The following is a 23,900-nucleotide window of genomic DNA, read 5'->3' as shown; positions in this document are numbered from 1 at the left end:
CCAGTCACCTATCTTTCTGTCTACCATTAAGGTCACACCATTGTCCAAGATGATTGCTATAGCCAGAGTTATCTCTTCTCTATGCCAGATAGTAGGAAGGGAGGAAGAAAAAGAAAGGTATGCCCTCTCTCCTCAAAGGAGACTTCCCAGAAACCCTATACAACACTACTGTTTGTATTTATCCCACTGATCAAACTTAGAGCCATGACCACACCTAGATGAGGAGAGGGTGGGCGATGTAGCTCTTCAGCTGAGCATGTTTTCAACTTTATTAAAGTTGTGTTTCTGTTCTGATGAGGAAGGGGAAGAATAAATGTTGTGGTAAGCTACTAGTGTCTTGGCCTATAACAGCATTCATTCACTGAGCATCTTGTGATCATCTTAAAAGCCCTGTTTAGGGAGAGTCATAGGCAATTTTAACTGATGTAGAAGGTAGAGACAAGGATGGAACTGGGAACCATGTTATGTGAGAGATGATGGAAAAACTGGTGGTGTTTCTTTTGGAGAAGAGAGTAATCAGGAACTACAAGGTTAGTATTCTGTACAAAGATTGGGAGAACCATATGGAGGAACAATAAAACATTCTGAATGTCTCCAAGGGATAGAATTAGACTTGTGGGAGGAAATGATAAGCAAATAGCATGGGTTGAAAGACTTCTAGAATTTGACTTTATGGTCTCTTAACTTTTGACCTTTAGAGATGTATACAACATGTACATCCATGAGTTTGATTTTGAGGTTAGAATCATTGCTGCTTGCCTGCTTTCTTCAAAATCCCCTTTATTCAGTGGTTACTATGGTGATACTGGTAGCGTCTACGTTCTGAAAAAGCTCTGTATTTTTTCTTTTGTGAGATGTGGCATCTAAGTTTTCTCCATTCTTGGCCTTCTCCAAACTGCCATCAAGTTAAAAAGTGCACATTTAAAGGGTGAAGTGTGGTGAGCTTTTAAATTGTGGTTTAAAATCAGGGTTCCATAATGTGTAACTCAAGTAATTCAGTAAATACCACAAGTGATGTCTTTGCCTTTGTTTAGGCAGTTGGTTAATACTATTCAGTTAAACACAACTTCTTTAATATTACTAAGTGTTTTAAGCACCTGTGAGAAGTAATTGTTGAAAATGTCTTAACAACAGAGCTATGATCAACTGGAAAAATTATCTAAGGAAAAATTATCTAACAAAGTTTATTTAGTCATTAAGTTGTTAATACTTGCCAGAGAGATGGCCTGCAACTCATGGAGGCTAATGTAAACTGGAACGAATTCTGCCTGATCTAGTGTTAGCCCCACGGTTGGTGATCCATCAATGTTTCATTGACTGATTGTCGGAAGTAGATCACTAGCCCTTTTCATTAAATTGTGATACTATTTTTGAAAGTGCATTGAATAGATTTGTGTCTGAAATTTTGCCTTTCTTTGTGAATTAAGCTTTATTTCTCCAGAACACTCTATTTTGAGTATAGATGTGCTTTCTTTTTTAAGTCTCTGATAAAAAAAAAAAAAATAAAAGAAAGTAAATAATTCAAAGTAAAAGATTAGCAAGGAGATAGATGGTGGATTTGAACCATCAACATTGTGGCTAGCTGCTCAGCTGGCCACACCAGGACTCCAACATATAAAGCTCAGCTTTGTGTATGTGTGTGGGGGTAACAAGGTAGCATTATAATTAGATTACTTTATAACAATCTCAAACTGGGTTTCAGATTTTGAATATAGGAGAACAAAGAGTACTTGGTTTGTGCAAATGTTTAAGGATTTAGCTAACAGCTGAAAGGTTGGCAGTTCGAACTCACCCACAGGTACCTGGCCATCAGCTTCTGGAAGATCACAGCCTGAAGCCCTGTGGAGCAGTTCTACTCTGCACACATGTGGTCACGCGAGTAGTCATTGACTCGACAGCAACTAACATCAACAAACAAATGTATATGAAATAGAAAAAAAAAGCACTTTGAATTTTAAAAGGTAACTCTTAAAATTAAAAAAAAAAATCTTACAGTTCCTTAAAAGCAGAAAATGCTTGTGTTTATTCAACACTTTCTTACATATGCACCAGGCATTATTTTGTCATCCTATGGCATCCTGGTGTGGCGTTGTGTTGTAGGCTCTGGACTCTACTGTTGCTTTGCTTTGCACTGTCGGTTGGGCTTTTCAATTTTCCCGTTGTTTCTTTTGAACCCTTTTCGGGGGTGGGGTCGCTATTAGTCGTCGGCACTTAGCAACATTCTCATTTTAACATGAGGAAATGGTGGCACAAAGAGATTAAATTACATACCCATCATGTTGTTGTTGTTAAGTGCCATTGAGTTGGTTCCGACCCATGGTGACCCTGTACAGTGTTTCCAAGGAGCAGTTGGTGAGCTTGAACCGCCAACCTTGCAGTTCAAATGGCTTTGCAGTCCGGCTTATTAACCCACAGTGCCGCACCAGGATTCCATGCCCATCATTATTGTTGTTGTTATGAGCTGTGGAGTCGGTTTGACTCATAGTGACCCTGTCCAGGGTTTCCGAGGCTGTAAATCTTTACGGGAGCAGAAAGCCTCATCTTTCTCCTGCGGAGCAGCTGGTAGTTTCGACTGCTGACCTTGCGGGTCAGATTTATAATCAGTACGCTACCAGAGCTCCATGCACATCTTAGGGTTACTTAAATGAGGATTCTGAGGTTTGAAACCCAGGCTGTGTATTCAAGGAACTGAACTCTGGAAAGTACTTTCTAAGTATTCACCCACCATTCCCTGAGCTTTTCAATACACTATAAAACATTCAGGTTATCAGTCATCTGACTGTTCAGACTGTTTCTCAACCTTCCGTTGAAGCTGTTGGCCTTTAGATATGCTGGGTTGAATGCATAAATGAAGGGAAATACAGAATCTTAGGTTTTGAACTAATAGGTGGGGTCGGGGGCATTCTTACTGAAACACATTTGAGTTAGTCAAGTGGTAGGAAGCAAATTCATGGTCACATGAGCACTTGGTACCATGAACTTTTAGGAAGGAGTATTGAGTTACGTTGTAACATAGGGCTTCTTTGTGCACATACACATATATTTCACATTAGTAAATCATGTGTTTTCAGTGGCAAGACTTCCTCCAGTTAGAAATAGTGAAGTGTAAGGGTTTCACCTTACAAAAAAACCCCCAAACTAGTGTTTCAATCAGTCATGTTCATTTGTTAGCCAACTCTCTTTAGGGTTTTGAAGCCCTGGCTTTTGCAATATAGCCTTAGGGAGTTTTTTCTTTGGCCCAGATTATACTTGATCCAGAGATGTCACCAAATTCTCCTAGAAATCCCTTAGACGGTATTTAACAGGCCTGTGCTTTTATGCAAGAATGCACTCTCACTGCTGACAAGGTTTCTGGCAGCAGCAAAGAAGACTTTATACATGTACCATAACCTATGTGGTACGGTGTCAGGAGCCCTGATAAGATACTCGATCGCCCTAAGATCTGCCCCACAAGTTGGCAAGGGAGGTATTTGGGCATTAAAGGATACCTAAAATGTCACAATTAGGAAATTTATTTTTGTTTGAGGGCTTCCAATCTTCTGTTGAAAGTACAAGTACTCATGGAAGACTTTATGAATCAATTAAGCCTGACTGTGAATTATTAGCTCAGTTGAGAATAGATGAGGGTCAGGGTGATGAGCTATGAAAATTCTGGCAATCTCATGAAGATCTCAGGGAAAGAGAAGGAAAGGATTTTGAGAAGATGTTGGAGAAAATGAAGCAGAAGTGGGCCCCTTGTCTCCTCATTCCTGGACTATCAGAAATCTTTTATGTTTCGATTCTTCATCCTTCTTAGTAACTTTACCTGCGAAACCTGGTGAAGTGTTGAGTACACACTGAACATAACCTTCTCAGGGTAGAGCTGGCTTTGATTTAGCTTTTATAGGAGATGGGGTGGTTGTACTGGCTTGTTTGTAGGAAATCAAATTGCTGTGAGCAAATTCCTGACAACTGTTATTTCTGTATTCTTAATTAAGAGCACATAGATAAAGGGGCTGGGCTCTCAGAGTTCCAATGCATGATATGGTATTTTTTTTTGTTTGTTTTTGACTGAATTGAGTTGGGAATACTTGCTCTTTGCAGTAGATAATACTTAGGAAGGAGGTAAGGACTCTGTGATGCTGGGGTCATGGCACTGAGATAATTTGTTCTTTTTTCTTCATTTTGGAAGAGTTGGTTGTCTCAATTTACACAAATTCTCATTTAGCCAGAAGGAAGGAAGTAACATAAGATGATAAAGTTTTCCTTTGAATGTATTGTAAAGGGTTATCACATATTGTTGTTGCTAAGTGGCATAGAGTCATAGTGACCCTGTGTAGCTGGGTCTACCCCACAGGTTGCCAAGGGAGGTAGTTGGCTTTCCAAGGAGCAGCTGGTGGGTTTGAACCTCCGCCCTCCAGTGCTTAGTCTACGGTGCCATACCAGGACTCCTATATCACATATTTAGTTTAGTCATAACATGTTTGCATTTGTAGCATTTCTCTATTAAATATATAAGAGAAAATTTAGAGAGTGAGGAAAATGAATATTTTTCATACATTTAGGAAGCATTTGAAATGCATTTATATTTGGGATCTTGTTGTTATTATTATTTGCAGATTGCCAGAACTGTCTTTAGGTGCGTCTGGGTGGGTTCAAAACACCAGCCTTTTGACTAGTATTTCAGCACCACCCAGGCTGCCGTAGGATCTGGAGAATCTGAGAACTTTCCCTCTAACTGGAAATCTTTTCAGTTGATTAAAATGCCGAATTTTTTTACTTCCTCAGTTCTTTGGTTTGTGTTGAAATATGAGTGAAGTGCAATATCAGATTCTTTTATGGCTATATAAAAATAATCGTGTCCATGTTTTATGTGCAGAATGGTGATTTGAGGTCTATTCTGGGAAAGCCTTTATGTGAGGTGACTTCAAAAAGTTTGTGGAAAAATTCATTATGTTTGAATTCAAGTTTTCCATGGACTTTTTGAAGCCCTTTATACATCATGATTTTTTTGTGTATAGTTAATTTCTTTGCTTGAAGATTTTGTATCAGAATTCCAGAGAACCACTGAGACAGACTGATTTAGACAGACAAAATTCTAAAAATGCTCACTGGAGGAAAAATATGAGTTGCATAAAAATTAGACATCAGTGGGAGGAGTGGCTTTGTCTCTGTCTTGATCTGTGTTTCCAAGGCTCAGTCTTAATATTTAGTCAGGGCTTGGCAGTATAGTAGGTGATGAGTTGGGCTGCTAACTGAAAACTTAGCAGTTCGAATCTATAAGCTGACGCATGGGTGAAAGATGAGGCTTTCTGTTCTCATAAAGATTTACAGTCTTGGAAACACTATAAAGGGTCGCTAAGAGTTGGGATTGACCCCAGGGCACACAACCACCAACCAAGGCAACCACTACCCATCTTTGTTCTCAAACGTGAGATTAAGATTTTGGAGCTTCCTCTCAATCAGTTATTAGAGGAAAAAATAGATCTGTTATTTTGCTTCCTAGACTCCTAGAGGGATCCTGGTGTGGCGCCATAGGACGAATGCTGAACTAACAATAAGGTAGTCTTTCTTCCGAAAGCCTACACAGGGTTGTTATGATTCAATGGCGTCTAACAACAGACTCTTAGAATCACAGCAACCCTATGCAGGGTCGCTATGAGTTGGAACTGACTCCTTGTCACACCACCACCATAAGCCATTAGCAGTGCCTGGATTACCAAGGTACCTCCATAAAGGCAGGTTCCCTCTTGGTCATGCCTAAGAGTTTCCAAGGCTGTAGTAAATCTTTGCTGGAGCAGAAAGCCTCATCTTTCTCCCGCAGAACAGCTGGTAGTTTCGAACTGCTGACCTTGATGTTAGCAGCCTAACTTGTAACCACCACGCTACCAGAGCTTCTTTTAAGGAGACTTTAATTTTGCAGGCAAGGAAGCTGCATATCAGAAAATTTAAATCCAAATATATGATACTAGTGGTATAAAGATGAGACTTTCTGTTCCCCCAAAGATTTACTGCTTTGGAAGCCTGCTACAGGGTTGCCATGAGTTGGAACCGACTTGACGGCACTTAACAACAACAACATATAATGGTAATTCAGCAAAGCAACAAATATTTATTGAGTGAAGATTCACAGGTGCATTATCTTATGACAGATAATTCCTGCCCTTATGGGACCTGCAGTCTAGAATGATGTTGGGGATGGGTCGGAGTCCGAGCTATGCGAAGAGTTGGAGCTTGTGTTTTTTTTCCCATTGGTATCTTCTCATTTTAGTTCTTAAGGAAAAAAATCTAAAGTCTTTATGATACTAATTTTTACATACTTTTAAATTATGGATATCAGCTAACTTATTCTTTGGCTAATTTAGGACTTTAGCTATAGGCACTTCAATTCCCAGAAGTGGGACATCTACGGAAAATTGTTTTGCTCAAATCCCTAAAACCAGTCTATTAGTTTAAAACAGACCAAATTCCAGTGAACAAGTAATTTTGTGTTACAATTAATAGAGGTTTTATTGCATGCATTCCCTAGTACAGCCTATTAATAAAACTATAATTTTTATCTATCACTAAAATTCTAAGAGTCTATTTAAATACATGACTAAAGTTTTAATCATGTGACAGATTTTTGTTACTATTACTTATAATACTTAAAAAAAAAGATTAGGTAAAATCTTTGGAAAGCAGTACCTTTTTTCCTCCTGTTTCTGTTCATTATCACAGAACGCTTACAATTTCATTTAAACTACTATTCAAATTCACATTTGGGCAGAAAATGTGAAGACCGTGTCATTATACATGGGTGTCAGTTGGTGACCATATAATGTTGTTGATGCTGTGTCAGCAAGCAATTGAGCCCTTTCAAGTCTTCACAGTCACGTTACAACATGAAGTGATGACATTTATAGGGAGTGGAAGTGATTTGAATGTCTAGAAATGCTGTTGGAGCACAGGCATAACGAACCAGGGCCCAAGAACTCCTGGGGAACAGATAGATTGCTGGGGAAGTAAAGCTGAAGTTCAGTCTGTTCAAATCAGTGCAGTAGAGGAGACACAGAAAGTCTCATGTGACTTTATCATGAAAGGAAATGCAATGGGTCCTATTTTATAAATTTACAAGCTAGCAACTAAAATCATTATCATGTTATGTTAATAAATTGCTTAATTATTTTTTTTTTTTTTTTTTGTGGAACCAGACGTGCTCTTGTGGCATTTTCTTTTGGATGGAGGGCAGGGGGAGGAGACTAAAGGGAAGTAACAGCCCTTTCCTTACCAAAGAAGTGTTTCCTATAGCATTGAAAGTCTTAGCCATTATTGAATTCGTAGAGACTGACATGAACATATAAATAGGCTCCCAATGATTTGGGGGTGACTTTGTAGAGTGTTTCTGGCCTCTCATGCAAGTTAACATTGAAGATGGTAGTTAAATTGTTAGATGAGTTGGAAGACCAACTTAATTGGTTGCCCACTCGTTGATTATGACTTATTGGCTTGCCGAACGAGTAAGATTTCCCCACAGAGTTTCCAAGGCTGAATGGAAAACAGACTGTCACATCTTTCTCCTCAGCAGCTGGTGGATTCGAGTTGTCAACCTTTTGGGTAGTATTTGAATGCTTAGCCACTGTACCACCAGGATACCTTAAATTGGAAGAGACAGTGTTTAAACAGCAGGGTCCATTGGAAAAAGGCCATAAAACATCAGATCTCAAGACTTTGTCATCTTAAAGAAGTCGTCTTGACTTCACTTACTTATTCTATATGTTGTTAAGTGCAGTTGAGTCAGTTCCAATTCATAGTGACCCTCTATAGGGTTTCCGAGGCTGATGGTTTGAGCCACTGACCTTGTGGTTATCAGAAAGGAAATGCAATTTAGCAGAACAGTCCAGTGCTTAATCTTACAGCGCCACATCAGGACTCCAGATGCATTTATTTGTTCATTTATTTAAGGCCAATTGGGTACCATGAGGTGTTGTGTCAGGCACCAGGAGTACAGAACTGCTTGCTACTGCCCTCAGCAGCTCACAGTGTAGAATAAAACTCTGTACATGGTGAAATCCGTCACCTCTTTTGATCATTTGTTCTACTACTTCTTTTTCAATGTTTGTTTCCGTTCAACCATTTTATTTTTCATATAAAATGTTTATATTTTATATGAAAAATATAAAATACTACCATGGTCATGGCGGGAGAGTTTTCATCTTCTACATGTAAGATCTTTCTTAGGTATATCTTGTCACTTCTTAAGTTTTAGGGCTTAGTTATCATTGTGATTACTATAAAGAATTAACAGTAATAATAGTTAAGTGCCATCAAGTCAATTCTGATTCATAGTGAACCCTGTATATGGCTTTTTTATTTTTTAAAGTTTTTATTGTGAATTATGTGGGTTTACATGGGAGAACATCGGTTTTACATTTATCCTATAGTATTTCATTTCATTGCAATGATTACCATCACTTCCATGCATCATCAAATAACCAAAGGGTACACCCACAGGCCCGCCCCCCAGCTATCAGCGCACAGCCCCTCTCCCTCCCTGAGTCCAGTGGCCCCACCTGCTCCATCTGTCCACGTCATCGTCATCATCTTGGCTCTGTCTTCTGTCTTCATCCCTGGCGTCACTGCCTCTTTGGGTAGGGTCCCTCTCTCTGCTGTTCTCACTTGATGTCCCAGGGACCTCTGCTCCTGGGCTGCAAAATCAATCACTCCCCTCCTTTTGCTACAAAACGTCTATCTTTTACATTTCTGACCCTCACAGTCAGTCCTGATGGTCATTATTCACTGTTGTACCACAAGAGTCTTATCCTCATTTCCTTTCACCAACCCTGTGCCAACAGATTGGAACTCATTCAATGAAGATTTTGTACCTACCCCTGCCCCGTCTGGAACTAGGCTCCCTCTTGAAAGCCTGTAAGCCAGTCACTTGTTGCCTTTATAGGCCCCCTTCCCCCCATTTTGGGTAGTCAATATCTAAGTTGCTGATCCCTGTCAAGCCTGTGCACTGAAGGGGTGGGAGTGATCCTCACTGTAAAGATTTGTTCCCTTTTTTGAGCTACTACATCCATAAGTATAGGTAAAGTTCATCAAATTATAGTGGGTTACTCCCTCCCCCCCCCCCCCAGTCTTCTTTTCTTCTTTCTTCTCCTAGTCAAATTCTGATCATCCAGTCATTGAAGCCAGGTCAGTTGGGTACTGTTTGCAAGTATGGCTGTTCTTGTGCATCTCCTCTCACTTCATATCAGCCAGATGCTTCGCTCTTTCTTCTAGTGTTCTGTGACTATATATAGGGTTTTTGAGGCTTTAATCTTCATGGGAGCAGAAAGCCTCATCTTTCTCCTGTGGAGTGGAAATTGGGTTTGAACCACAGACCTTGTGATTCTCATTCCAGTGCGTTACAAATCATAAAAAATTTATGTAAAACATTAACAAAATAAATGTAAACTTCCTCACTTCAATTTATTGTTGTGGTTGTTAAGTGCTGAGTTGAGTCAGTTCTGACTTATAATGACTCTGTATAGGGTTTCCTAGGAGCAGCAGGTGGGTTTGAACTGCTGACTTTGTGGTTGGCAGTACAGTTACTAAGTGATTAATTACCTTTACCTACTGCCCCCTCAAAACGTCATGTATCAATGGAATACTTTTGGTATTCTTGCTGAACTGTAATAATAGCTTAAGAAAATTCTTAACCATACATGTCCACAGTGAAACCGTCAAAACTGAGTTGTATGTCTGTTTTTAGAAGTGTGCCCTTTAGCTATTTTCCAAATAATTAGACTATTGAAAAAGTTCAGCATTTTGTAAATAACAGTTGTAGTGAACCCATCATAAACATCATTCTTGATCAGCGTTAACATTAGAGTTATTAATATTGAAACATTACCTGCTTCAGAATAAATGATATACACATCTGTTCATCTCTGTTTACTGAAAACATAAGACTAAGGGACTATTTAGTTCCTAGCATGTAATTTATGATTTATAAATCCATTTAAGCATCACATACTGGCTCAGTATGATTTTGGACCATCGTGAAATAAGGAATAGTTGCCAGATTTGTACCAGCTTGAGGTTGAAGTATAAAATGCTGTTGTTAAGCTCCGAGGAGTGGCTGGTGAATTTGAACTGTTAGCTCTGTGCTTAGCAGTCCAGTGTTTTTTCTATAATGCCACATCAGAACTTCAAAATGCTATCTATCATTAAATTTAGTGTTTGGACCCTGATTGTTAACCTTGACACCCCATGTTGCCTCCTTTTTTCTCTTCCTCTCTCTTTTCTCTTTCTCCATCTCTGACTCTCTCATTCTTCTAATTTCTTTCTTATTGGAGTAAATATTGGAGTAAGAAAAGGACTAAGGCAAGGTGTTTGTAAGATTCACTCACAAAGGTCCATATAGTAGCTGTAAACATGTTAGTCTCTGTTGAGAAACCCTAAAGCCATCATTTATGAGTCAGTTTCTTATTGTTGCTATTGTCATCATTTCCAATTAGCAAGCAGTTGTTCGTTTTATAGCTGCACAGTCTGCTTGTGAAGATGACCAGAGGAACAGTGCTTTAATCTGACCAACATTTGTGTCTAATTAATAAGAAACCCTGGCTTCATACTTACTGTCTGTAAAGGCTGTATTTGAGAGCTTTTTATAAACCTCACTGTTTATAAAACTTTTGTGTGTCAGTTTCCCTTTTCAGTGTTTGTTTCCATTCATCTATTTCCCAATAATTTATACTACTAGTCAAGAGTTCATATAGGAATCCTCTAGGTGACTGGAGTTGAAAACTCAGCTCTTAAATGGGGGTGATTTATAGTTTCTCTACAGGACATGTTAAATCATTAAGTGCTGAAGGGCATTTACTCTTTCTTTAGTACTTTGATTCATTGTGTCCTTATTTAACCCAGTAGGCAGAGTATCTTAAATTTTCTTCTGTTTGGATGGTGTTCTTTTCAGCATCTTTGAAGTATAGCTCTTTGACTATTAAAGGGGGTAAATAACCAGTTAGTCCCTGGAGGTTTAGGGAGGAGGGCAGTTCTTGGGCTCTGGTTTCTTCAATGTGGAGGGGTAGTCCATCTATAGGAACCTTGTTAACAAGCTGGAAAAGAAAGCACTGCATGAATTATTCAGGAAAAGTACAGAAAAGATGCATGTGACTACAATTTTAGTGTTTTGACACTGGCTGGCAGGAAGTTTTTATTGCCGAACATTCTTGGTAAAAACTTGGAGATTCTTTTGGCTGTATCAAACACTTAAATGTTTTTCAATTAATATTTTAATTCTTTTGTGCAGGTATATAGCAGGGGTGGAGAGAGGAAATTATTTCTGGTTGGAAAAGGTTGCGCCCTGAAGCAGGTGTATTTATAAAACTGTTTTCTGTAGCAACGATCCTTTACATTAATACAGAACTGCTTGAGGATTGTAGAGTTTTGGCCTTTTCTTTTCTGACGTGACCTTCCCCCCACCCCCAACATCTCTTTGGAATGGACTCTGTGGAGTCAAACTGACCACACTGTGGAGCATTCCAGGGTGAAGCAGGCCTCCTGGAACTTTATCACACTCCCAGGGGAGTTCATTGAGTTGCTGGTACTAGCAGCTGCAGCATGGTATTACCCAATTCCAGGTTCTCTTATTGATGGGTGGGAGGGAGTGGGATTTTATTATCTTTAGAAGGGGAGAATTTATTATAGGGGCTTTCTTAGATGATCTCTTTCATATGGGTTAAGACTTTTGAGCTGTGACTATCCAAGCTGCTTAGAGGTTCTAAGTTGTTCTCAACCGGGAAGTGGTACCACCACTCTCAAAGGTCGTTTGGATGTGTTTGGGGGTGTTTTTGTTGTCACAGTCCTGGGGGATGGCACTCCTGGCATGTAGCAGGTGGGGGCCAGGGGTGGGGCCAGGCCGAGATTATGCTATAATCTTGCTTTGCCTAGGATAGTTTTGCAATAGATGCCCATGGTGTCCTCTTGAAAACTTCCAAGAAGTGTGGCTTTGTTTAAAATGCTTTCCTGGTGTGAAGTCCCTGGCAGCTTAGTTACAGGGGTGAGAGGTGCTCACTGAGAAGTAAGTGGATGTTAGAGACTGGAGGGAAGGGGAGAAAGGCAGGTAGATAGTGTTAAAAGGACAATAGAGAAGAGTAGCTAAATTAGTAACATAAACTTCCCACTTTCGAATCAAGATGCTGCTCTGATAGTTGTTGTTAGGTGCTGATGAGCCAGTTCCGATGCATCAGCCTTAGGTACAATAGAAATAAAACACACTGCCTGGTTCTGCACCATCTTTGCAACCATTGCCATGCTTGAGCCCTTTGTTGCAGCCTCATTGAGGGTCTTCCTCTTTTTTGCTGAGCCGTTACTTCACCAAGCATGATGTCTTTCTCCAGGGATTGGTCCCTCTTAATGGCATGTCCAAAGGTCATGAGATGAAGTATCTCTATCCTCTCTTCTAAGGAGGATACTTCTTCCAACACAGATTTGTTTGTTCTTCTGGCAGTCCGTCGTATAGTAAATATTCAACACCATGATTCAAAGCCATCAATTCTTTGGTCTTCCTTATTCATGGTCCAGCATATAAGGCAATTGATTGGATCAGAGACACACCGTAGTTCTCAAAGTGACATCTTTGCTTCTTGACACTTTTGCAGCAGATTTCTCCAACTCGCTATTGTCATTTGATTTATTCACTGCTGTTTCCATGGGCATGGGTGATTGTGGATCCAAGTAGAATTAAATTCATGGCAGCTTCAGTATTGTCTGTTTATCATGATGCTATTATTAATTTTTGTTTTCTTTACATTGAGGTATAATTCATATTGAAGGGTATAGTTTTTTTTTTATATTTACCAGTATTTTCCAGTAAATGCTTCAAATCCTCTTTTGCAAGGCTGTCATCTATGTATCTTCCTCCCATCCTGATGCCATTTTCTTTCTCATATAATCCAGTTTCTGACTATTTGCTCAGCATACAGATTGAATAGCATGCAGCATAACTGATGGTTACCTTGTTTTAAAATTCTAACAACTGCCTCTTGGTACAGGTTCCTCATGAACATAATGAAATGTTCTGGAATTCCCATTTTTCATAATGTTATCCATAATTTGTTATGATCCACACAGCTGAATACCTTTTTGTATAGTCGGTAAGACACAGATAACCATGTTTTTTGGATTTCTCTGCTTTCAGTCAGGATCCATCTGCAATAATATTCCTCATTCCATGGCCTCTATGGAATCCGGCTTGAGTTTTTTCAGTTCCTTGTTAATGGATTGATGCAATTGTTACAATTGTTTTTGAACTATCTTCAACAAAATTTTACTTGCATGTGATATTAATGATATGTAATATTAGATTATTTCCACATATTTTGGATCACCTTTCTTTGTAATGGGCATATATTTGAATCTCTCCCAGTCGGTTGGCCAGGTAGCTAGCTTCCAAATGTCTTGGCATAGACCAGTGAGCACATCCACCATTGTCTGTTTATTGAAACATGTTTTTTGTCACTGTCTTTATTACAGCTTAGCCTACTTCCTTCCAAACCCATGGGTTCTTTATCATATGCTACCTCCTAAAAATGGCTAAAGGTTGACCAGTTGTTTTTGGACCAGTGTGTATTCATCTCCTTTTGGTGGTGCTTCCTGCTATCTTTCAATATTTTTCTGTTTTGCTAGTTTTTGCTGTTCTTAGTGCCATCGAGCTAGTTATGACTCATAGCAGTGTTCTGAGGAATGGCTGGTGGATTTAAACTGCTGAGCTTGTGGTTAACAGTCCAGTGCAATTACTAAGCAAATAGTTAAGTTGTTTTGGGATCAGTTGACTATTGCTAGGATTGTCTGAATTCTGTGGGTTGTATGCTTACATGAGCGATTTGGGGAAATGTATTTGGAGTCCTGGTGTGGCACTATGGGTTAATCCACTGGACTGCAGTCATTTGAACTGCAAGGTTGGCAGTTCAAGCTCACCAGCAGCTCCTCGGAAACCCTATATGGGCTTGCTATGGGTCAGAACTGACTCGACAGCACTTAACATTAGCAAGTAGGACATTTGGCAGCTCTGGGGGAGGTGCTTTGGATCAGGAGCAGATGGAGGACTTGAAAGGTGAGCTCCACCTCTGCTATATGCCTAATAATTACTCACTATTGAATCATAAGAATCTTATCCCCATCTCCTTTCAACAGACTCGTCTAGACAAGATGAAAATGATTCAGTTGGGATTCTGCCTGCCTTTCCCCACAGACTCTTAAACTAAACTTTCTTGAAAACTTGTAAGCCAATCACTTTGTGTCTTTATCTCCCCCTCATTTTGGTAGCCAGTGTCTAAGTTGCCCATCCGTATCTACCCTGTGTACAGAGGTACTTGATACTTGATGTGAAGACTCCTTCCCTCTCAGTTGGCATTTTGAGCTACTACATCCATAAGTATAGGTCAAGTTCATCAAATTGTAGCAATTTACACTTGTTTCCTTTATCAAAAATTAAAAAATTTTAAAAAAAATCTTCCTCTAGTGGAGTTCTGATCATCAAGCCATCGAGACTAGGTTGAATGGGTACCATCTACAAGTTTGGGCGTTCTTGTGTATGTCCACTCACTTCATATCAGCTGGACACTTTGCTTTCAGCTCTAGCCCTCCGGGGTTAGGTCCTTGTCTATGGGTTTAAGAGTTCCCAGGTCTCACCATACTTCAGACCAACCAGCCCTTCCTCTTCTTTCTCTCATCTCCAGGTTGATGGGAGTCTATGGAATGTGGTCAAACTCAGCTCATATTTTCATCACTGCCTTTCCTCCTCTTCCACTCAGCAGTAGATCAACGTGGTCTCCAGCAAACTTACATACCTGCTCACGTGTTCCCTTTGAGTTTCAGCCTTGGAGGGTTACAATGGCTTATTAAAATGATATTATTTTGCTTTAATAAAATGTCAGAGGGCTGAAATAATAATTCAGAAAGAGCAGTCGACTATTTTGCAGTCATCTATTTTGAAAACCAGGAAGCAGCAGGAGAGTAGTAATTTGATTTGTTGTGCATGTCTTGCTTCAGTTCCACAAACTGAGACTTTAATTCCATAAAGTGATATTAGGCAGGGCAGGATTCCCACACAATTTATTACCCTTGCTCTCATGGCTAGAGCAAAATTTTGGAAATAAGCAAGTGATTCTAAATCTTCAAAAGGTGCCTGGCCTTGTTGAAAGGGGGAAAGTGTAGGAATCATAGTACATGGGTACCCACCCAATTGATAGGTGTCAGAAGAAGTATGTCTATTAATACAAAGGGAATAACAAATGTAGAAAAAGTGACTTGTCTCTTTACATTCAGAGATGGTAGGATTAACATGTGATTTAGTTTGTACGCTATGGGTTGGAACCGACTCGACGACACTTAACAACAACAACAACTTTGTAAACAAACATGTATTCCTCATAAAGATCAAGCGTATGGAAAGCTCTGCAGATGTTAAGAGGATCTAGCTGGGAAATAGGATTTGCCATATAAATTACTTTATACAGTTAACTTTGGACAATGTTTCATTGACAATGATTTGCCAAAAAGAAACTCTTCTAAGTAAAAGACAATGACTTTTTAATCTGACATTATTATTATCATCATATTTTACTTGTTATTACTTTTCTTGAAAATTGTGCGTAGTGCTTTTATTTCAGATACCCGATTTTGTTGGATCAGCATTGGACTGCTAACTACAAGGTCGGTGGTTAAAACCTACCACCCATTCCCTAGGAGAAAGATGAGATTATCTAATTGGGTCGCTATAAATTAGAAGAATGGTGATGGCAGTGGGTTTGGTTTTGTTTTGTTTGTAGATTTAGATTACGAGCTTCTTTTAAAAATCTCATTGTTTGTCCTGATATACATAGCCCTGATCTGAGGGGGCTGCCAAGAGTTCATGGAAAATTTCCCATTATCTTTCTATCCCAGAAGGGCCCAGTGCTGGGTTTAGAGGTTGTAAAGGATAAAGAAACGTATTCTCAACCCAGTGCTGTCCCCAGCCCTGGAAAACAAACAAAGGACCCCCACCCTCACCCCACTATCTGTTACTCTAGTATTTTATCTTAACATATTCTTAGTTCCAAAGCTTAAACAAGGATGCTTGGGATATTGCTATTTATAAAGGAAGGATTACTCTTGCTTTTCTCCAGTTTATAGAACTTTAAGGTTTCAAAACCGGTTTATCCCTAGATCTAGTATAAATTCTTCTGAAGAAGTCAAAACTCTTATTTGATTTTTATGCCTTACTTTTAGATTGTTGCAAGATTTCCTAAGTCCAAGAATATCTAAGTGAAATGTTGGTTACCAGGTAGACTGCTTTGGTGTGAATTCCACACCAACCTGATTAATTAACCCAATGTTGATAAAATTGGAAAAAATCAAACATTCACATTTATTTGGGTTAGGTGGAATAAAAATTTTCTCTGGTCAAAGGAAATATAATTCAATGGTCAACATAGCATAGTTAACTGGAACCAGACTTCCAGGTATAAACCTTACTTTGCACATATTTGCTCTGTGACCTTGGATGAGTTACTGAGCTACTCTGTGCCTAAATCTTTTTATTTGCAAAGTGTTCCTAATAACAACATCCAATCTTACTAGGTTGTTTTGAGGATTAAATGGGTTAATGTTGGCAAGCTAGCTAGAACAACAGGTGCCATAAAAGCACCATATGAGCACATTTTTATCTTCACAGGGGAAGGTAGAGTGCTCTAGTGGTTCCTGGTCAATGTGAGTCTGATTCTTAACAAGGCTTTTTATTTCAGGGTGGATTAGGTCTTCCTTTTTGCTTTTTATTTGGAAAAAAGTGTTCTAAAATTATGAACATAACTTGCTTTAAAATTTACCTTTTGGTTAAAGTGAGATTGGTTGAATATGGGCGTTTAGAGACAAGTTATTGAAAGGAGTTTTACATTTTACTCTATTTAGAATGTTGCTGTTTAAGTGCTGTGTAGTCAATTCTGACTCATAGGGACTCTGTATAGGGTTTCTGAGGAGGAGCTGGTTGATTTGAACTGCCCACCTTGTGGTTTACAGGCCAGTGCTGATCCTCCAGCACCACACCAATTAGAGTACTTACCCTTTAAATTCAATGGCTGGCTCCAGCGTACCTAATCATCTCTTATTTCCTTCCTTTAAGTGTAGATGAAATCTAGTGACTGGGAGAGTTTGTGAATATAGACTGCTTTCTTAAAATAAACTTAAGTGCATGGTCTATATGAATCAAGGCACCTGCAGTTATTTCAGACCTGACCTAGCCCTTTTCACCAGCCGTTTGTTTTGAAACAGCACGTACTCCCTTTGTAACAGAATGAATGACAGGCTTCTGACATCAGAGGCGCATGGTGGCTGATTGCTAAGAGGCCACCCAACAATGAGTGTCAGTTTGTTTTTTCTAGAGAGATATTTCCAAACAGTTGTCATTTGGGAGTTATAACAGGCATGAAAGTTACTTTTGAAAAGATGAATTTGACGAATGCACTATGGTACATCTAGCAACAAATTGAATAAATTGAGTTTGATATGTTACCTTAGATAACCTAGTGATTAGGGAGATCAAGTGTGAGAAAATAATTATAGTTACTTGTAAAATTTCCACTATCAGTTTCATTGTGTGTGTCTGCATATGTGTGTATGTATGTGTGAGAGAAATTTCCTTTTAAATAATTGGCTTTGAGGTGTTTTAAGTTGTCTATTTTATGTTGTGTTTGTGTATTTTAGCAAAAACAATACACAGCCTCAAAATTTGAATTAGAATAAAATTTCATAAGAAATAGCATGAATTACATATATTTAAAAAATTTCTGAGACTTTTCATATATATAGCCCAAAAGTATGTCTTTCTTAGTCCCATATTAATATGAAGCTATTTGTAAGTAAAGTGACCTTTAGATTGTTATAGTTTTCTAGTCAGAAATTAGTAGATCCAAAGGGAGACCTATGTACTGAATTTACACATGTATTACACTGCATTACTAGCAATGGACCTAATTGATAAAAGTGATTTAATATATGTTACAGTAATAGCTAAGCCTCAAAAGTCTCTAATCTCCCGTGGAAATAGTGCTCTGTAGAACAAGATCCAATGAGAAGTTCTGGGATTCCAGAGTGAATTTGTACATTCCTTAGGGGCATTTTTGCAAGGGAGGTTGTTGTGTTTTAAAGGTAGTTGATAAGAGACCTGCACCACCAACCCCAGACCTGCACCACCAACCACCATCATGCATTAGTCTATAGAAGGTATTTGGGTGTACGTACTCCTGTACCACTCGGTACCACCATTTAGCCAAGGGAAGTTTCTGACCATTTGCAGCATACATTATAAATCAGGATGTCACTACCAGACAATCAGATTTGAACATTCCATGAACAAAGTAGCCTATATCCCCTATGAATAGATCACTTAACTCTGTTTACATTATGCTGTTGATATGTCTGCATTTACACAAGTCAGGATAGCACATTGTTTATTTATTTTAGGAGTAGGTAATTGATGTGTGTATTTACTTCCTTTTGAGTGAATTAGCCAAAAATTGAAATGAGTAATTTAGCTTAAATGATTGCTTAAAAATATAGGGGAAAATACAATTATTCTAACGACCCTGATAATTATTCCTCCACTACCTTGGATTTATGAGAGAATCATTTTGAGTCTTTTTCAAGTTGTGCTGGTGTTGGCAGCTCTTTTTGGTTTAAAAAAAGAAAAGAAAAGAAAAGAAATTCTTATTTGGCACATAATGCTGAAGGAGGTCACTGGCCAGATAGTTAGGGAAGTTCAGAGGATTTCCAACTACCAAATTTGTCTCTTAGGGAAAATTGCTGAATGTATTTGCTGAATGAAATTACCTTGATAAATTATATTCTAGTTGTACCAGAAAGACGGGAATGTGGCATCCTTTCGTGTACTCTGGCTGTTTTTTTGTAATGCTGAATTTATAGAGTTGGCATCTTACACATTACAATGATTACCACGTCTGCCCCAATAAAGGCCACTTGTCCCAGCCACTCAGGGTATAATTTATTCAAGAGCTGTCACTCAAATCACCAAACCTCATTATCATAATCTCTTCTTGACACAAATATTTAAATATATACACATTTTAATTAGCAGGATAAAGGGCACTGGTGGCTCAGTGGTTAAGCGCTGGCTGGTGTGAACCTACCTACCCAGCATCTCCTCAGGAGAAAGTCTTGGCAATTTGCTTCTGTAAAGATTACAGCAAAGTAAACCTTACGGCTGCAGTTCTACTTTGTCACATGGGATTGCTAAATCGAAAGTGACTAGATAGTACTAACACCTCAATAACAAAAACAGGTTACGTATTGTCAGATGTACTTTTTAGAGTTTCAGATAGTCCCATCAATTGATAATAATCAATTATGGCTGCTCTTTTTTTGGGGGGGAGGGAGGAAATTCTAATTTAGCACATACTGCTGGGGGAGGTCACTGGCCAGATATATAAGGAAGTTTAGTATGAAATATGAAAATGACATTACTGCAGAGTCCCATTTATATTGTTATAAAACCGTTATTATAATTTCATAAATAATCAACATTCCTTGGACTAGTATTTAGTTGGATGGTTTTCTGTTTCTCAAAAAATTGTGTTTTTCAGTGAGATATCAGTGTGGCTCACTGTCTTCTCTTGTTTGCTGTATTACAGAATGTGACAGTCAGCACTTCCGCTGTGGAAATGGACGTTGTATACCGATATCCTGGAGGTGTGACGGGACAGGAGATTGTTTCGATAATGCTGACGAACTTGGCTGCCGTAAGTGGGAGGGGCCAGATTGAACTCTTGTTTTGAATAGCTAAGAGCTTCACAGTGATTTTCATCTGTAAAAGAGAAAAAGTTGAGTCCAAGTCTTTTGAGATAAAGTATTAGTAATTATGTTATTCTTTTTTAGGCACATAGCCAATTCACGTTAGTTTTATCTTACCTTTATCCCATGACCATGATATGGAAACAAATTTGGAAAAGCTTATCTAAAGCCATACAAAATTATATTTGCTTATTCACTCTGGAAATTTTGTGCACTAAGAAGAGCAAACAAAAAAATAGTACCTGAACTAAAGAAGGAATCTGTTTTTATATGATGGATTCAGTGTGGCTTAGAATTGGCTAGTGTGGTTTATACAAATTCTAGTTAAAAAATATGATTATATAGTACCTATACATTTAGCTAATTATGAGATTACTATCACATATATTTCTTTATTCTCTGAATGATATTCTGAGTTTGGTTTCAGATTTAGAAACTGAAACTTGGGAGAGGTTCAGTCATTTGCTGCTCAGTCACACAATTGCAATTTTATGCATTTTGATAGGTGAAAATGCCAAGGGCTAACATCTAAAAATTGGAGAATGATATGAAAATTGAATTATTGGCATCCTGTGGCAAAACAGAGCAATCAAAATTTGGTGTGCTGTTTGGGATGGTAATGCATTTGAAAATAGGAGTAATGAAATGGTGGAATAGTGCTTCTCAAATATTCACGTACAAATAGATACCTGGAGAGCTTGTTAAATTGCAGATTTGATTTGGTTTGTTTGAGATAAGGCCAGATATTCTGTTTTTATAAGGAGCTCTGGTAGCGTAGTGGTTACGAATCGGGCTGTGAACCTAAAGGTCAGCGGTTCGAAACTACCAGCTGCTCCGCGGGAGAAAGATGAGGCTTTCTACTCCCGCAAGGATTTACACCCTCGGAAACCCTGTACAGGGTCGCTATGGGTCGAAACCGACTCGACAGCACACAACATCAACAACATTCTGTTTTTATAAGCTCCCAGGAGATGCTTCTGGATCACCTTTTGTAGGAACAGGATGTTGTGTGCTATTTATTTGCCTCCTTGGGGCTTACTGAGTTCATTTTAGGTTGAACACTAGGAGCAAAACAGAACAATTTGGTGTGCTGTTTGGGATAACAATGCATTTGAAAATGGGAGTAATGAAAATGCTGGGGAATAGTGTTTCTCAATAGATGCCTGTTTGTTGTAGTGCTGTTGCTAAAACCGACTGTATAAAGAGCGATTATTATTTATTTGCCTTCAAATATATTGAGCAGAAGTTGATAACTATGTTTGAAAATAAGCTTTGCTTGCTGATGCTAGTATAGCAGTCTGGATGTTTGCTAGAATGAATCCTTTTCTGGTTTGTTTCAGCTCGCCAACCTTGCCAGACAGGCCAATTCCAGTGTAAGAGTACTGGGGCATGCATCCCTCAATACTGGGTGTGTGATGAGGATATGGACTGTGAAGATGGCTCAGATGAACATCAGTGCTGTAAGCATTAATAGAAGAGTCTAGTTTTGTTCCATTGCATATATAAAACCTAACCTGTCACTGATAGAAAACATAATGCAATGATTACTTTTAAACGCTGACCTGGTCCTTAAAGATAAGGGAATCTATGCAATAAGAGAATTGTAAAAGCAATGAAATAGACCTTGACGACTACTACATTCCCAGGCATTTAGGGGGTTCAAAACAGGAATTTGGAAGAACCTCTTAAACTCTACTTTCTTTGAACTTCTGGGCAAGATGGTGGAGGAGTAGGTGGATGCCCTGAGCTGAACCGCTGTAACAAACAAACACCTGGAGACAGATACACATAGAGGATAGAACAACAGAGGTGGATTGAGTGCCTAGTAGAAGAGCAGTGACAGAGAAGAAAAACTGTGGACAGTGATCTGGGGTGGAGTGGTGAGGCCATCTTGAGCTTTTGCAGGTGGTTGTAGACACAGTGTCTGCAGGCACAGAATGTGCCTGGAGGTTGGTGGAAATGGAGGACAGTCCTCTTTTGTCCCTGTGCCCTCCTGGGAGCCAGTCCCTATCCTCACCAACCCTGCAACCAGTGGCATCCCCCATTCCTGTGAAGCCTTTGCTCTGCCTGGGGTTGAGCTCCTGGCATTGTGCCCTTGCTCTGGAGATGCGTGAACCTGCCCTAAACTATTCTACACAAACGGTGAACCTTAAATCACGTTTACACTTCCAGTCTCTACCACACCCAGATGGTGAGTGCCTGAGAACAATCATCAATTAAATACATATACGACAGCATAGTGTTTCAGCTTACATGAAGAAACAAGACAGAGTGCCTAAAACTAATGACCAAAATAGAGGGTCAGAAAATATACCAGAAATGGTATTGGAACTACCTGATGATAAAGAATGCAAAAGAATGCTATTTAGGCATCTTCATTGGATTGAGAGAATGCTTGAGAAAACTGCAGATTGTATCAAGGAAAACAGACAAAAGAATTCAGGAAACAAACTGACAAAACTAATGAAAAAATGGGAACCATACAAAAACAGCAATTGGAAAACCATTAACATTAACACTAAGACTTCAGAAATAGATACTACACTACTGGAAGAACAGTATTCATCTGCTAGGAGAACAGTCAGAAAAAAAGAATAAAAACATATAAAGATAGATTTATGTGGGACACTGTCAAGAGGAATAATTTACGTGTGAGTAGAATTCCAAACCAGGAAGAGACAACCACAACAGCAAGAAAACAGCAGCCAAAAACCATAGAGAATATTGTCAAAGAACTGTTGGAAGAAAATTTCCCTAACATTATGAAAACAGCCAAATAATACTCCAAAAGAAAATCACCAAGATATATTGTAATCAAACTTTCAAAACCGAAGACAAGACAAGAATCCTGAGAGTAGCTCAGGAAAAATTAGTTATTTGGACAGAGAGTCAACAACAGTAGTTAACAACCAGAGACTAACATGCATGACAATATCACCTAGAACTCAATCCATATGAAGAATTATTCAAAGTAAAATTCACCAACAAGACTGAAAACAGAGAACCAGAGATTCAGATTTAACAACAACAAAACCATAAAGTAAAAAGAGGGAATAAGGTAGTAAAGAACTTCCAATGAAGAGGAACTCAAGCAGAATTCAAGAAAAAATAAAAACAGGTTTGACTGTAACCCTAAAAATTAGACCAAGATTTATTCCTAACTCTAGCTCAACCTCTCCCTGTAACAACAAAAAAAATCTGTCATGTTACCCTTTTGTAGTCATACCTATTTCCCTCCTACCTCTACCTCCTCAAGAAAAAGCATACCTTTTAAGGTATGTTTTAATGGGTTTGAAAATTATTTTGGTTGAGAGTAATTTTGGATAAATGTAAGATGGTAAACCTGTGGGAAAGATGTCTATGATGTATTATTCTATTGTTTTCTTTATTAAGCCCATCTGTGTAATTAAAAATTATTTCCTGTAGATGTTTTTAGCTGTAAGGAACCAAAACATATTCAAAATGATTAAACAAAGAGGGACTTAATTATCTCATGCTGTTAAGTGCTGTTGAGTTGCTGCCTACTCATAGAGACCCTGTATAGGATTTGAACTGTTGACAGTGAGGTTAGCAGACCAATGCTTATCCTAAAGCACCACACCAGGAGTTATTTAACTCAATAATAACAACCAATTTTTTCTCTGCCATCTTCATCCTATTGACTTTTCATGGTTACACAAAAGCTCTAGATGTTCCAAATTTTACATCACCATAATGCAACTTTCAATATCTAGACAAGAGAACAACATCTTTTTCCCCCAAGAGATCTCCCTTGAGGTGAAAATTGAGAAGGTCTCTGGCTAGAAAGAGTACCTCAGACTCTTTATTTTTATTTTTATTTTTTTTAATTTAAGGTTTTTATTGTGGATTGAATGAAAGTTTACAGGGCACATCATCAGTTTCACATTCAACAACTCATATAACTTGTTGCATTACATTGATTATAATTCCCTCCATATACCATCAGTTAAAAGTATTTCTCTTTATCCACTTTAGCTTTTTTAAAAAAACACACAAACAAAAAAACTCAATCAGGCATATATAATTAATTACATCTCCAAAGGGCACATTCTGCAAGTCTGCTCCTGGCCACCAGCTCTTAGTCCTTCTCT

At 38.6% G+C, this 23,900-nt stretch overlaps 1 protein-coding gene across 1 annotated transcript in view; it reads left to right on the top strand.

Moving 5' to 3' along the window:
* LRP2 (low density lipoprotein receptor-related protein 2) overlaps nucleotides 1–23,900 on the top strand; it is a 191,394-nt gene that overhangs the window by 21,022 nt on the left and 146,472 nt on the right. The window contains exons 4-5 of the mRNA XM_006867037.1: nucleotides 19,629–19,736; nucleotides 21,129–21,248. Coding sequence (XP_006867099.1) covers nucleotides 19,629–19,736; nucleotides 21,129–21,248 — 228 coding nt within the window. The remainder of the gene's footprint in view (nucleotides 1–19,628; nucleotides 19,737–21,128; nucleotides 21,249–23,900) is intronic.

The sequence above is a fragment of the Chrysochloris asiatica genome, unplaced genomic scaffold (assembly GCF_000296735.1).
Source record: "Chrysochloris asiatica unplaced genomic scaffold, ChrAsi1.0 scaffold00099, whole genome shotgun sequence".
NCBI classification, from domain to species: Eukaryota; Metazoa; Chordata; class Mammalia; order Afrosoricida; family Chrysochloridae; genus Chrysochloris; species Chrysochloris asiatica.
Note: the sequence above shows the minus strand (reverse complement) of the source record. Positions and strands in the feature narration are given on the sequence as shown.